The 14,087-nt window shown below is 41.1% G+C and overlaps 1 protein-coding gene across 2 annotated transcripts in view; it reads right to left on the minus strand.

The window, feature by feature from the left end:
• NPSR1 (neuropeptide S receptor 1) overlaps positions 1–14,087 on the minus strand; it is a 159,849-nt gene that overhangs the window by 22,364 nt on the left and 123,398 nt on the right. The window contains exons 4-5 of one of the 2 annotated variants that reach the window (XM_068973322.1): positions 12,863–12,956; positions 7,673–7,874 (exon numbers count right to left, since the gene is read on the minus strand). In XM_068973322.1, coding sequence (XP_068829423.1) covers positions 7,673–7,874; positions 12,863–12,956 — 296 coding nt within the window. The remainder of the gene's footprint in view (positions 1–7,672; positions 7,875–12,862; positions 12,957–14,087) is intronic. The other variant, XM_068973323.1, reaches the window with a different exon arrangement.

Consider the following 14,087-nt stretch of genomic DNA (forward strand, 5'->3'; position numbering starts at 1 on the left):
TTAGAAACCTGAGAACCTAAGGGGCACCAAGATTGAGTAAAGTATCCCTTTCCTGGCTGGTTTATTTCTTGATTTTATGGAAGGCGATCCAAACACAGACCCATTTTCTTCCATTGCCTTCCGAAGGCAGCTCCTGGCCACGGAAGACTGTGAGAGTGCAAACCAGAGGAAGACTTTTCAAGTGGCATTAAGTACTTAAGAGGATGCCTGAGGCTACTTCCTGAGTCTTGCTTCTAGATCGTGTATGAGTGTCAGGAAATGGAATCAAAAGCTCCCCCTGTCCTCAAGATACAGGGAGAACATTCCACTCAGACCAAAAGTGCCCCTTTCATGACTCCTACTCAGCACAGGTCAGGGACTTGATGGACGCCCATCACAGTCTAGAGCCACGGGTTCCATCTCTGTCTCCACCTTTGCCTCATTTTGGGGCCTGAGTATGAGGTCCAGTTGTGCTCTGTAGATCTAACTAGAAGCTAAGCGTGAGTGGGAGTAGAAGCGGGAGTAGGGGGGAGCTGATGCTTCACTCGGCATGCTTCACGTGGTCCTTTTCACTCTTCTCCTACTAGTGGCTTAAGGATGCTCCCTGATCAAAAGTGTCTCTCTCCTCATTAATTAGTTTCACTAACACTAATGCCATGAAGATAAGATATAGGGGATGTAAGAGTATGTAACAGAGGCTTGGCTTGAAAGGCTTCAGGGAAGCCTTTCCAGAAGGGGTGTAGTTTCAGCTAAGATCTGAAGAAGAAAATGGTTTTTTAAATGCAAGGTGAGGTGGTCATTCAAGCAGAAGGAATAGCATGTGCAAAGTCTCTGAGACAGGAGGGATCAGGCCCATTTGAAGGACTTAGAGAAGGCCAGTGTGGTTGGAGCATGGTGAGTAAGGCAGCTTGTGTGGCCTAAGGAAAGGGCGGAGAGTGAGGCATGGACCAGGTCACACATGGCCTTGAGTACAGGGTTTGAGGTCTTGGACTTTTTGTCCCGAAACAATAGAAATCCACTGAATGGCTCTAAACAGGAAAGTGAAGCGATTGATCGACTTTTTTTTTTTTTCCAAAGATCAGATGTCCTTCAGTATGTTTGTTTCTGTACATGTGTATATTCTGGTATGTGAATTGAACAGTCCTGGAAGGGTGTATAACAAGATCTTAACACTGCTGCTTCTGAGGAGGGAAGCAGGGGAAGGAAGAATTTTATTTTTCATTTCATACTGTTTTGTTTGCTTAAAATGGGGAAATCTTTCCAAAAGCTCTTGAAAAGACACTGCCTCACATTTCATTGCCTAGAATTAGATCTGAAGCATTCACATGCTAAGGGGAGGGGTTGCCATGAGTAGCTTAGAGTGGAATGGATATGGGGAACTCAAATATAAGCATCTACCATAACCTAGCAGGCTAGTAATGATGGCTTTTTCAAAAGACCTAACTCTTGCCATCCCTCAGACAATATACTTTGGCCTTGGACAGCTTGTACCATGGACAGTGCTGGCTAGGACCTTGGGCCCTTTTATCTACCATGACCTTGTAGTCCACAGACCTGCCCTGACCTCTGTATGGGGCTTTCCCCACAGCATGACCCCATTTCCCCAAACAAAATAAATGGATTTTTTTCCTGCATAATATAAATCAGTGCTCCATGACCAATGTGCATTTTTCCACTTATTGCTTTGCAGTTGCCAGCTATGGATCTTTTATGCCTCTACCTTCATCTCCTAGAGTAAAAATGATAGGAGAATGAGAAATCAATTAGGTAGCAAGAAGATAACCATAGCTAGAGTAAATCAATTACAGTAGGGCTAAAAACCTTTCCCAGCAACAGTCAGACAAGTCAAATAAATTTTGAAGCAACAGGAGTTCTGGTGACCCAGAAAAACAATGCATTGCCTTTATTGTCAGTCACTGTGGTTTCAGGTCCTGGGAGCCTGATTTAATTAGTGATGGAACAGCTAAATCTTTATCCACACACAGCTCTCAGGAGAGTTTGCCGCTGACAATATGACTCCTTCCTTCCTCTTTCCCTTCCTCTCTGCCTTTCTTCCTCTCTCTCTTCTTTCCTTTCACATATATTTAGGGAGTATCTGCCATATGCCAGAAACTGATTTAGGCATTAAGTAACCAGAAATTTCCATACTAGATGTGTGCGCACGCGTGCACGTGTGTGTGAGTGAGTGTGTGTGTGTGTGTGTGTGTGTGACAGAGAGAGAGAGATGGAGTGACATAATACTTCTGTCTAATTGATGAAGTTCAGCAGTCAGGTCTGCATTGTTTATTTAATCTAACATTTACAAAGTGTTCATTATGTGCTGAGTTTGGAGTCTAGAGATTGAGATAAGAGTCACATGCTCAAGAGATACAGTTGCAGAAGCAGGCAATGACACTCCCATGAAGGCTTAATGGCAGTTTGGACAAGTTGAGGTCGGATGTGGCCTAGGATTGGCAGAGACAGCTCCGTCAGTCTTTGAAATAAGACAGAAAGAATGTGAATCATTTTGCCAGAAGTGAGACAGAGTGAGTCTGGAGGAGTGCCCAGACAGAAGGAATGATGTGCCCAAAGGCCCAGGGATGAGAGGAGTGTGGGGTGTTCAGATGGCTTGTTCTGGCTGGAGTAGTGGGTGCAAGGAGAGTGTGTGAGCAGTTTCCCCAGGAATAGCCTTAGAATCTAAAAAAGGCATAGATCTTGTCTTAGCAGATATTAAATGTATATAAAGCTACAGTCATTAAAACATTATAATATTAGTAGCAGAAAGTGAAATCACTCAGTCGTGTCCAACTCTTTGTGACCCCATGGACTGTAGCCTACCAGGCTCCTCCGTCCATGGGATTTTCCAGGCAAGAATACTGGAGTGGGTTGCCATTTCCTTCTCCAGGGGATCTTCCCAACCCAGGGACTGAACCCAGGTCTCCCGCATTCCAGGCAGAAGCTTTAACCTCTAAGCCACTACTTAATTATTTATGTGGTCTCTCCTTTTCTTAAATGTGTCAATCTCTACTAACTGGAAACAAAATGAAAGCATATTCAACCACGTTGTGGAATATTATGCATGCATTCTATTTCATATTCTCAGAGACTTTTTAATGAGAAGGGGATACCTTCACAAGGTAGTACTTTTTAATCAGGACCATGTAATTTCCTCTTCAGCTTGGACATTTTTGATTGATTTCTTTTCTATTTAAAAACTTTTTACTTTTTAAAAATTTTGTTGAAGTGTATTGATTTATAGTGTTATATTGATTTCTGCTGTACAGAAAAGTAATTCAGTTATACATATATACTCTTTTTCATATTATTTTCCATTATGGTTTATTACAGGATACTGACTATAGTTCCCTGTGCTATACAGTAGGACATTGTTATTCATCCGTATGTGCAATAATTTGCATCTGCTAATCTGAAACTCTCCATTGATTTTTTTTGCTGTATAAACTTTTGAAGGATTCTCATTGAATTTTATTAAATTGTTTTTTAAGAAAATTTGTTAAAAATTTCACTCTCTGCCTCCCACTGTGTCCCTCACTCCCAAGTCTTTTTAAAAATGTTGCCAGTTTGATATGAGAAAAATGCTATTAAGCGTATTTTCATATGAGAAAAAGGAAATCATATTCAAAATGAAGAAACAAATGAAAAACTGGGGAAATATTTACAACATATTAAAGAAGAAAAAAATTATTGTACAATGGTTTCTCTAAAGATAAAGAATAGAGAAAACAAAAACAAAATAAAGTGAAGAGATTAGAAAGCTCCTAAACACTAAGAACATTTATAATATAAATATGCATATGATGGAATTACCATTTCATACCATAGAGAAAAGGTAAATTATTCAGTAAGTAAAAAAATAAAATAAATAAATTTAACTTACATTTTAAATTTATATTACATAAAAATCAAGTAAAACCTCCAAATCAGACATCACAATAAAATAAAACAATTTTAAAGTGATATTTTTAACATGCTCCCATTATTTTCAAATAAGTAAAATAATAAATCATTTACAAGTTAAATTAAAATATAGGTAAGTTTGTGAAATGAACTTATTCTTTCCCAAGAGAGAATAGAAATAAAAAATGTAAAGTTTGAGTGGATGTGAGTACACTTAAATATAAAATATTTATATATTACAGAAAAGCCATTTACATTTCATTCATTTTTTTCATATGAATTTATATAAACTTTTGCCAAGTACTTTCCTATAATTTGATTCATTTGACTTTCTAATTTTAGTTATTCATAATTTCTCTCTGTCTCTTGATTATGTCAGTCTTATTAACTAAAAGCAAAATAAATCATATTCAAAATGAAAAGGCAAACTAGGGACAAACTAGGGAAATATCCTAATCATATAAAAACAGGGAAAGTTTTTATATAAAAATATCTCTAAAGAGAGAGAATAAGATAAATGGAGAAAAAGAATATGAATAGGTAAGTTACTTAAAAAACAGAAATAGGCCTTCCCTGATGGCTCAGTGGTAAAGAATCTGCCTGCCAATGCAGGAGACATGGGTTCAGTCCTTGACCTGGGAAGACCCCACGTGCTGCTGAGCAACTAAGCCCATGTGCTGCAACCAAGGAGCCTGTGCTCTAGCCCAGGAGCCACAGCTACCAAGCCCGCACGCGACAACTACAGCAGGGCCCTGTGCCCAGAGGCCGTGCTCCACAAGAGAAGCCCCCGCAGTGAGAAGCCCACAGACCACAACTAGAGAGTGGCTTCTGCTGTATGGCAACTGGAGGAAGCCTGCACTCAGCAACGGAGACCCAACACAGCCAGAAGTAAATGAATAAATAAAAAGCAAAGAAAACAAAAATAATAATGAACATATAAAATGTGTTCCCCTTCATGTATAACAGCCTTGTCATGGCAAAGGGGCTTGCATAACTCAGTGAAGTGGTATTCAATATGTTCAACCTCATTTGTGATGAAAGAAATGCAAATTAAAACAGCAACAACATATATATATATATATATTTGCCAAAATTTCTTACCAAAATGATTGGCAAGAATATACACTTATATGTGTGTATATATATATCTGTATATAAATGTATCATGCATGAGGGACAATAAAGCATGAGACATGGTTAATAAAACTAGTGAACACTTGAGTTGTTTCTTTCTTCTACTCACTCTTGGAATTAAGAGTTTAAACTTATCTGAACGAGTCACTAGCAACAGAATCAAGCTCAGGGTGCCAAAGTGTGGCTAAGAAAAAAAGAAAACAATAAAAAAGAGTTGCTCTTTACCTCTGAGACAGATGAAATTATAGCAACTTATCCCTCAAACTGGAAAAAAATGCCTCAGAAAACTTTGTTCATGCCTGGTCCTTGTTCAAGAACAGGTGATTTGCTCTGGTGCATCCTCCCAGAGAGAAGCTCTTTCTCCCTCAGAAGGCTGACCACAGGAGGCAGAAGAGGGAAGATAATGACTGAGTAGGTAGGAAACGCTTCAGGGGAGCTAAAGTACAGAACAAGGTCACTCTGCATTTTCATGGTTCTGCCCTGGCCGGAAGCAAGCATCAAGGAGCAGGATTTACTGATACCTTAAGTCTGACAAGGGCTGAGTGAAAAGGACTTTTGAAATCACCCCCTTTAATCATTAAGTTAGACTTTGCGTTTTCCAAGGACACTACAAAAATGCACAAGCTGGACTGTAAGCAAGTTGGAGAAGAGGCAGCTAGAATGAATGGGGAAATTTTCAGACCGTGAAAGCCCTGAGTGAGAGATCTGGCCAGACAGCATGTTGTGAGCCTGTACTTCAGGGTTGCATCTACCCTGTGGAACAGGGGTTTGAACTGATTTCAGGAGCTGATGGGAAATCAATCAGGAGAGCAGCAGGGATATTCGCTGCTGCTGAAATCAATGTGTCAGTTGCCTGTGACGACATGATTCGCTTCCTTCCAAATACTTTCTTACCATTGCAGCTGGCCTCTTTCTGTGCTTCTTTTAACATGGCTGTTACCTAGTTTTGATCGACTGTCTAAATAACTTTCATCTTCCCTTCCAGCTTCCTTCCATATTCAGCTTGGTGAAGAGGAGAGCAGTAAGTTGAAATACATTATAGATATTAACTTGTGGATTCAGCAGAGATGACTGGACAATATCCAATCTCAGAAAGGCTGAGAGGCTGACCGTGGGAATCACTCTGCTCTTGTCCACCTTTGTTGGAAAGCAAGTCATTTCACTTCTTTTAGCTCTAGGTTTGCTTGTGAAAAGTTTAGGGGCTGGACCATGTAATGGGTAACATTTTTCCAGCTTTAGCATCTTATGAGACAAAGATGAACAAAGAGCAAGAAAAAGTAATTCCTATAACATCAGAAAACACTTGAAAATATCCAATCACTTAATCCAAGAAATGCATATGGAAACAATGAGATACTTTTTTAAACCTTTGTGATCAGGAAAGATTTAATAAAGAAACGATATCACCTTTCTCTGGGTCAGGGGAAGAAAAATCAGAGCTCTTGTTTGCTGTTGGCAGGAATACACATTTTTTTTTTAATAGGGCAGGTTATGAATATGCATCAAAAGTCTTAAAATGAACATCATCTATGATCTAGCAATTCCATTAGAATGAGTTCTGAGGAAATAATCAGGGACTCATGAATAATTTTAAGTACGAAGATTTTTATCACAGCATTATTTATACTATTAATATTGAAACACAAAGGCTGATCTTCATTTGCCCAGGACAGCTTATGTGGCACTTGATAGTAGACTTAGGAACACTCAAGAGGTGCAGAATCAGCAAGTTCCATGTTCATACTTAACAAGCCAGTTGTCTCCCTGCTGTTCCCAATCCCACCAACCTGTGCTGAGCCACCCTTTCAGAGAGGATCCTGTGATGTGACTAAGGGAGAACCTGCCTTGTCCAGGAGGTTGTGATCTTCTCTACTTAAAGACCATCTTTGGTCCACCATTGGCTGCAGGGCAAAGGGAACATCCTATGGCTTATTTCCTAAGGCCCTTCACAATGAGCCTCACCTTATCCAGAAAGAGCTTATTGCCAACTTCTCTTCCATTGGCACTGCCTGCCTGTCCTTTCCAGTCACCATATACACCCTTATCCCCAGTCACCAGGGAGCCTGTTCTCCCTACCTTCCCCTTCTCCTATCTGAAGGCTTCCCTCATTTAAAGGATGCTTCCAAGGAGTGCTCCCGGCCATTGTTTGACTTCATGGAATACACATGCTAGCATGTTTTTGTGTGTACTGTGTTTTCATTTTTGTTTCAAGTTTGTCTGTCTTTTCAGTTATAAGGTTTCTGAAACTGGTACTAGGTCTTATATTTGAAAAGTTGCATGATATAGGAGAGAGAACAGGATATGAAATCAGACAAACCTGGGGTTAAATCCCATGTTATATTGAGTAAGTTACTTGACTTCTTTGTGCTTGAGTTTTGTCATTTATAAAATGGGGGATAAGAGTAGTTATTTCATAGAGTTGTGTTGGATGGGATAATTGTTAGCCACTTTTCACAAGGCCTGCCCCATAACACATAATCAGAAAATGTTAGTTCCCTCCTTCTTGGAGTTGAGCTTAGCATATGGTAGCTTTACATAAGATCTTGTCTCCTAGCCAGTTCCCCAAAGGACACTAGGAGCAATGAGTGCCTTGGAAGGAACGAGAACAGCAGTTGGTGAACTGGGAAAGCCCCTGTGTGTGTCTGGCCCGCTGGCCTCTTACCTGATGATTGTCAGGGGGATGAAGTACACCAGGAAGGCCACGGTGGTCATGTACGGGGTCCAGTAGGAGTCGTCGGGCCACAGGGCCCAGCACTGCACTTCACCATTGGAGAGTTTCCTTTTCCCAAATATGATAAGGGTAGGAATGGAGAACAGGAAAGAGAGGCTCCAGGCAATCACGATGAGGACCTTGGCCTGCTTTTCTGCTCAAAGAAAAGAGAGGGATGCCTGGGCATCTGGAAACAGCCTCTGGGAGCACACTTGGTATCTGGTGTGGAAAAAGATCGTGGTGGGAGAGGAATTCTAGAACTCCCAGAGCCTCAGTTTCCTTATGCATAAAATGGGGATAATAGGACCTGCATCTAGGGCTGATGCAAGGATTAAAGGGAGAATTTAATCACAGAAGCTAGAGCACTGCTTGGCCCAATCTCTCCTCTTCGTCTTCCCTGATTTACCTGTTTGACTTGAGATGCTGACACATTCGTACAGTACTATGGAGCTCAGTTTGTATCACGTACATTTGATAGGTTGCTGTGCAAATGCTTGTCTCTGGTGCCTTGCTCATCCTGAAAGGCAGAGATGGGGCCTTTGATCTGGTTATTATTCTCCTCACATACCTAGCAATATGAAGCACTGTGACAGTGTTTGAAAGCTGTTTGGCAAACGTTCAATAGCCTTCTTTTGTTTGAAGGAACAAGGGAGGAGTGGTATGGCAGAGAAAGGGCAATGGGCTTGGTTCTGGAGAGCAGAGTTCTTTTAACCAAGCTCTGAAGTCTGGTAGCTCTGACCCCACACACTAGATTTGGGCTCTTTCAGGTGTGATGTCTTGACCTTGGGCAAACCACTCAGTCTCAAACTGAGTTCTTGAAAGTGGAATTTAAAAAAATATACACTCTGCTCATCTAACCATGATGGTATCAGATGGAGACAATTAATACACATGAGAGTGTTCTTTTGAAACAGTTCTTATGATGCTTTCTGTTAAGCTGGTGTTGAAGCCCTTCATCTTCATCTCCACTGTAGCTGTGCTGTCTGTGTTGACTGACCCTGGTGGGCCCCTTCATCCAGGGACAGGACACCTCCCTCCACCTCCCAGCTTCCAAATTGGAAAGGCAGTTCATGTCTCGGGGTGAGGGAGGGAAATGTAGAATCAGGAGGTATTGTAGAGAGGTGAGTAGGATGTGATCAGGAAGACTATAAGAAGTGAGAACAATTCTAGAAGAAACTAGGGACTCTATTAGAATCTTGAATCCCAAATATTTGGGAGAATAATATCTGGGATTCTGTTCTTGTTGAACTGTCAGTCTGAAAAGAGCTATTGGAAAGATGTAGAAAACAGATATAACTGGCACAGTGAACAAGCAGGAACCTTGGGGCAGAATTATAATATGGTCTTTTTAGGTCTTCCCATCATACCTTTCTCCCTTGCTTTTTGCTTTTCTTCCTTCCTCAGCTATTTGTAAAGCCTCCTCAGATAACCCCTTTGCCACTTGCATTTCTTTTTCTTGATATGGTTTTGCTCGCTGCCTCCTGTGCAATGTTATGAACCTCTGACCATAGTTCTTCAGGCACTCTGTTTACTAGATCTAATCCCTTGAATCTATTTGTCAACTCCACTGTATATTCATAGGGGGTTTGATTTAAGCCATACTTGACTGGCCTAGTGGTTTTCCCCACTTTCTTTAGTTTAAAGCCCGAATTTTGCTATCAGGAGCTGATGATCTGAGCCACAGTCAGCTCCAGGTCTTGCTTTTACTAACTGTACACAGCTTCTCCATCTTCACCTACAAAGAAGGTACATGTATCCAGAGACCCAGTAGGGGTGGGGACTCTCCACCTGCTTGAAAACTCAGGAAAGCTCTTTGATATCAGTGACTTTAAGTAGTAAACAGTTATAATTAACAGAGTTGTATATTTTAATATCTGGCACTATATCTCTCTCTTCATTATTGGTTGATGCTTTCCTAAATATTCTCACATTTAATTTTACTGAAGAGCTTTAAAACCGATGACTCCTCTGGAGTTGCTGGCTAGGGAAACTACCACGTAAGTAAAAAGCAGTAAAGCATCAGTAAAATGTGTGCACCCCCCCATTGCTGCTCTCCTTCCTTTGGTTGTGTTGCCATTGCCATGTGCTTACTCAGGCACAGGAGAGTCCCTGCCGGCCTCCACTGGCCCCATTCTCTGTGCTGCTCTGTGGGAATCTCCTGCCTGCCTTCTCAATCCTGCCCCTCGCCCCTTATATTCCAACGAGCTGGAGCACCAAGAAGGCTCTAGCACATGGTTCCCTCCACCCTGTGCCACCGACTACCTCATCCTATAACCCTGAGGATCTGTTCATCTTCCTGCCAGGCCATGCAGCTTTCCTAGGGGGCTTGGCATCCATGTTATGTTTAATCTGATCCCCATGTGCTGGGAATTCATTGAAGTTTCTGGTCTTCGGATGGCGTCTTTCCTCGGCTTCCTTCCCGGCTGCAGGTGTCCTCCTATCTGTATGCATCTTGCAGGACTTCAGTTGGAATTGGGCGGAGGAAGGGAAAGTGGCTAATTTCTGTTTCCAAGCTTGCATCTTTCCCTGGAGTTATTAGAGGTGATTATTTTCCAAGTGCCCTACATGAAGCCTCTATTAATTTTATAGTAAGGAAATAAATTGCTTTCCATATTTTAAAGAACACTATAATATTCATTGCTGTCTTTCCTGTAATTTAGAGACCAATCCATAATATTGGGCCGTATCTCCCAGAACCAGTCGTATTTTCCATAACCTAAATAGTTGATTTGTTTTTTAGCTAATGAATATGGTTAGACATGTAACTCACCATGTTGCCCCCTTGGCTATGCATCCCAAAGCCTCTACCTCTAGCAAATGTCCTGGGACAACCCCTCACACATTTTCTTATACTTATGTTTTCTTTTCCAATTTCTTCACCTTGAAATACTCTGGTATAGGTGTCTTTTTGTACATTGTCTGCAATCCTCCCCAGAGCTTGCTGGGTGTTTATAAGTAGATGGATGAGTAAACGTATCATACTTCTGCATACACATATAGTAAAATGTCTCTCCCATTTACCCCATTTCCTCCCCTACTTCTTTCTCTGCCATAATCACTAGACCATAACAGTGTCCAGAAAGCTTCGTACAGATTGCACACCTTCACATACACACTTACATGCAACCTACAAAAAGCCTTAGAAATAGATATCAATTTTATCTTAAAATTAGTTTCACATCACACTGATGCGTTGCTGGTATAAAAATTACCTAAAGGCATATAAGTCCCTGTGGTCACTATGGAGATTCCAACTCCCATCCCCAGAGGTAAGTACTAGTTGGTGTGCATTTTTGTGGGCAATTGTTTATTATTCTGAGACCTCCCTATTTCTTGCATTCTTTCCTGCTCTTCTCTCTCTCTCCACACAATATCTAGTGTTGTTTTGAGTTTTTCTTTGTATTAATATTATACTTTAAACATACTGCATGTATATTGTTTTTATTACTCAAAATATGATGCAGACGTTTTCATGGTGATGCATGTCTTTCTCCGTGGCTGTCCTACCTCTTCATTGAGAGACAGGATATATAGTACTTGAGTGCACCTGAGCTGAACCCAGACCACCTGGGTTCAAATCCTGCCCCTGCAACTACTAACTGTGATCTTGGGCAAACTTCTTTAACCCTTTGAATTGCAGTTGCCCAGACTAAGATGCAAATAGTAATAGAACCTATATCATAGAGCTGTTGTGAGGATTAAAGTATTTAACATATACAAAGAACTTAGAATCATGACTAGTACTTAGTACACAATCAATGAACCTAAGCTATTACAACTTCTACCTAGGGTGCTATCCATTCCTCCATGGAGGGACTCTAAGGTGAGCATTGAATTCCTGATATTCTGAGTAATCCTACAATACACAACACATGTGTATATATGCACACATGTCAGCATTTGTCCAGAGAAGATACCAAGAAGTAGAACTTCTATATCAAAGGGCTGCACATTTTACATTTTAATTAGGTATTGCTACGTTGCCATCCAAAGTATCTGTGTCAGTACTGCCTGATATATTTAATAGTATCTAATGACATTATTGCTACTTATTCTAAAATTCTGCTTGCTCTATTAATTTTGTTTCCTTAGGTGTAAATTCTGCAGAACGGTATTTTAAACATATTATCTATTTTGTACAGTTTGGCTTTTGTCACACTTTTTCATGAAATTTGATTGCACCTCATTTTTGTAGACAAGATTTCATGTTAGGTTCTTCATTTTATCAGTTTCACAGCCTGCTTGGAAAAGTGAAGTACTTTGGACTCTTATTTGCTTTTGGAGGTCAGAGATGTAAGTGGCCTCTGCCTGTGGGCAGAGCAATGGACAATTAGTCCTGTGACTAGGTATCCACCACCCCTCCAAGGTGTCATTGCTCCCCAGGGCCCCACCCTGTCTCTTGAAATCCAGTGTCCCCACTACTTGGAAGCAGAGATGTTCATCCTTGCTGCAAATCTGGGAAGGGGAAGGACAGCAGGAAGGGAGATGTGCTGTGATAAAAGGTCCTCATTGTACTCCAAGAATCACCCTGCCAGTTTCCCCGAGTCCATCTTGCTCCAGGCATTTCCACGATCTATTTAGGAAGACCTCTGCCTCATTGCTGTAGCATCATCTGTGTGTACTGTGGGTTGTGTGCCTTCAGCCTTCCCGCTGACCCATCTGCTTCCTTCTTTCAGGGATTTTTCACTATCTCTGGATCAAAGAGGGTTTTCCTTGTTTCCATTATAATTATCAATTTGAAACATTTTCCCAATTATTTCCATGGTTTTGGAGTAAGGAAGGCAAATGCTTCTTTCTGGAAAATAAGCAAGTTGAAGCGGGAGTGTTCCTTGGTTTGGATAGTTATGTGTGTCGCCACTACTCTAAAAAAAAAAAAAGCTGGAAGCATCAGTGTCAAGGGAAATGGTCACAGAGTGGGCTCAGCAAAGCATCTTTCCTCACAGTTCTTGGCCGTCCAGGCCAACTGTCAGCATTTTCCCAGGAAGCCAAGTTTCTTTTCTACGTCTTTTTCGACAATCAGACTCAAGACGTGGGGAAGGAAGGGGAAGAAGAGGAGAAAGGGGGAGGAAAAGAGCCATTACTAAGAGGATAATATTAGCAAAAACCCTCACCCAAAGATAGTACTTGGTTGAGCCTGCTCACCTCCTTGCAGGAACTTCATGGGGTAGACGATGGCATGGTATCTGTCTATGCTGAGGGACACCAGGACATAGGTGGAGGCATAGAGCAGCACAACCTGAAGACAGAAATGAGAGGAGGTGAGTGGTTTCATAAAGGTGAGGAAATGCAAATCATGGAAAGAAGAGCATTTTGTGGTATTTAAAAACCTAGGCACCAAACCAAGGGCTGGATGAGGTTTGGAGTATGGACAGGAATGCCTGACTCCCGCCCAGGCAGAAGATGGCTCTTCTGGGTGCTGGACTTTGCACTGCTGGCTGTGACAGGTGAGAGTGCCTCCAGTTCTCACTTGCTCACTCTTTCGCTTGGCTTCTTGGAGACTCCACATTTCTCCAAGGATCAGTCCCCCTTGACATTTGCGTGGTACATTTGTTTGTAATTGACTTTTAAAGCTAAACTAATTTTCTCTGCTACAGTTGACATTCCAGAATAATTAGAAACAAACGTTCATTTGCCTTTTATCAACTTGAGTTGTTGAAAGATGATAGGAGGGAATCTGGCTTCAAGGAGCCTGGGTGCTGTTTTGAATCATTTATCACCATCTGGGCTGACACTCTTAGAGCTCCCCTTCTTCATCCACTTCTGCAGCAGAGCTGCCCACTAGGGTCAGCCTTTGGGTCCCCTCTTCTGCCTTCCCACCCTCTTTTATTAAGCTTACCCATGTCCTTTAATTATCCCATGTACAGTGGTATTTGCTTACTTTGCAGAGAAGAACATTTTGATTTAAGAGGTTAATATCTCTTCTGTGAAGAGCATACTCAAAAGGTAATTAAATGAAATATATCTGAAAGGATTATCAAGATGGAAAATTTTCGAATAACTTTGAGCCTCATTTCTACCAGGAGTCTAGCCATATCACTACTTTGTAAACTTTTGGTCAAATTCATAGTGAATAGAAAGTAGAAAGTAACTCGAAGACTGAAGTCTAAGGGTGAGTGTCTGAATTTCTTCTAAGATGAAATAGGGATAACATGAATTTGTTAAGAACTTTTGTCTGAATTTGTACCATTTTGTTAATTCCCTGCCTCAGAAAAATAATCAGCTACATCAATATTCTTTATTATTTTTATTTCTGTAACGCTGCCACATATACATCCCAGCATCTGTGTTGCAGAAGGTGCCATGGAGAGGGTGTTCTGAAAACTGACCAGAGATTGACGCCTTCCCTGAGGGATATAGGAAGAAATTC

Source organism: Capricornis sumatraensis, chromosome 5 (genome assembly GCF_032405125.1).
Source record: "Capricornis sumatraensis isolate serow.1 chromosome 5, serow.2, whole genome shotgun sequence".
Classification (NCBI taxonomy): domain Eukaryota; kingdom Metazoa; phylum Chordata; class Mammalia; order Artiodactyla; family Bovidae; genus Capricornis; species Capricornis sumatraensis.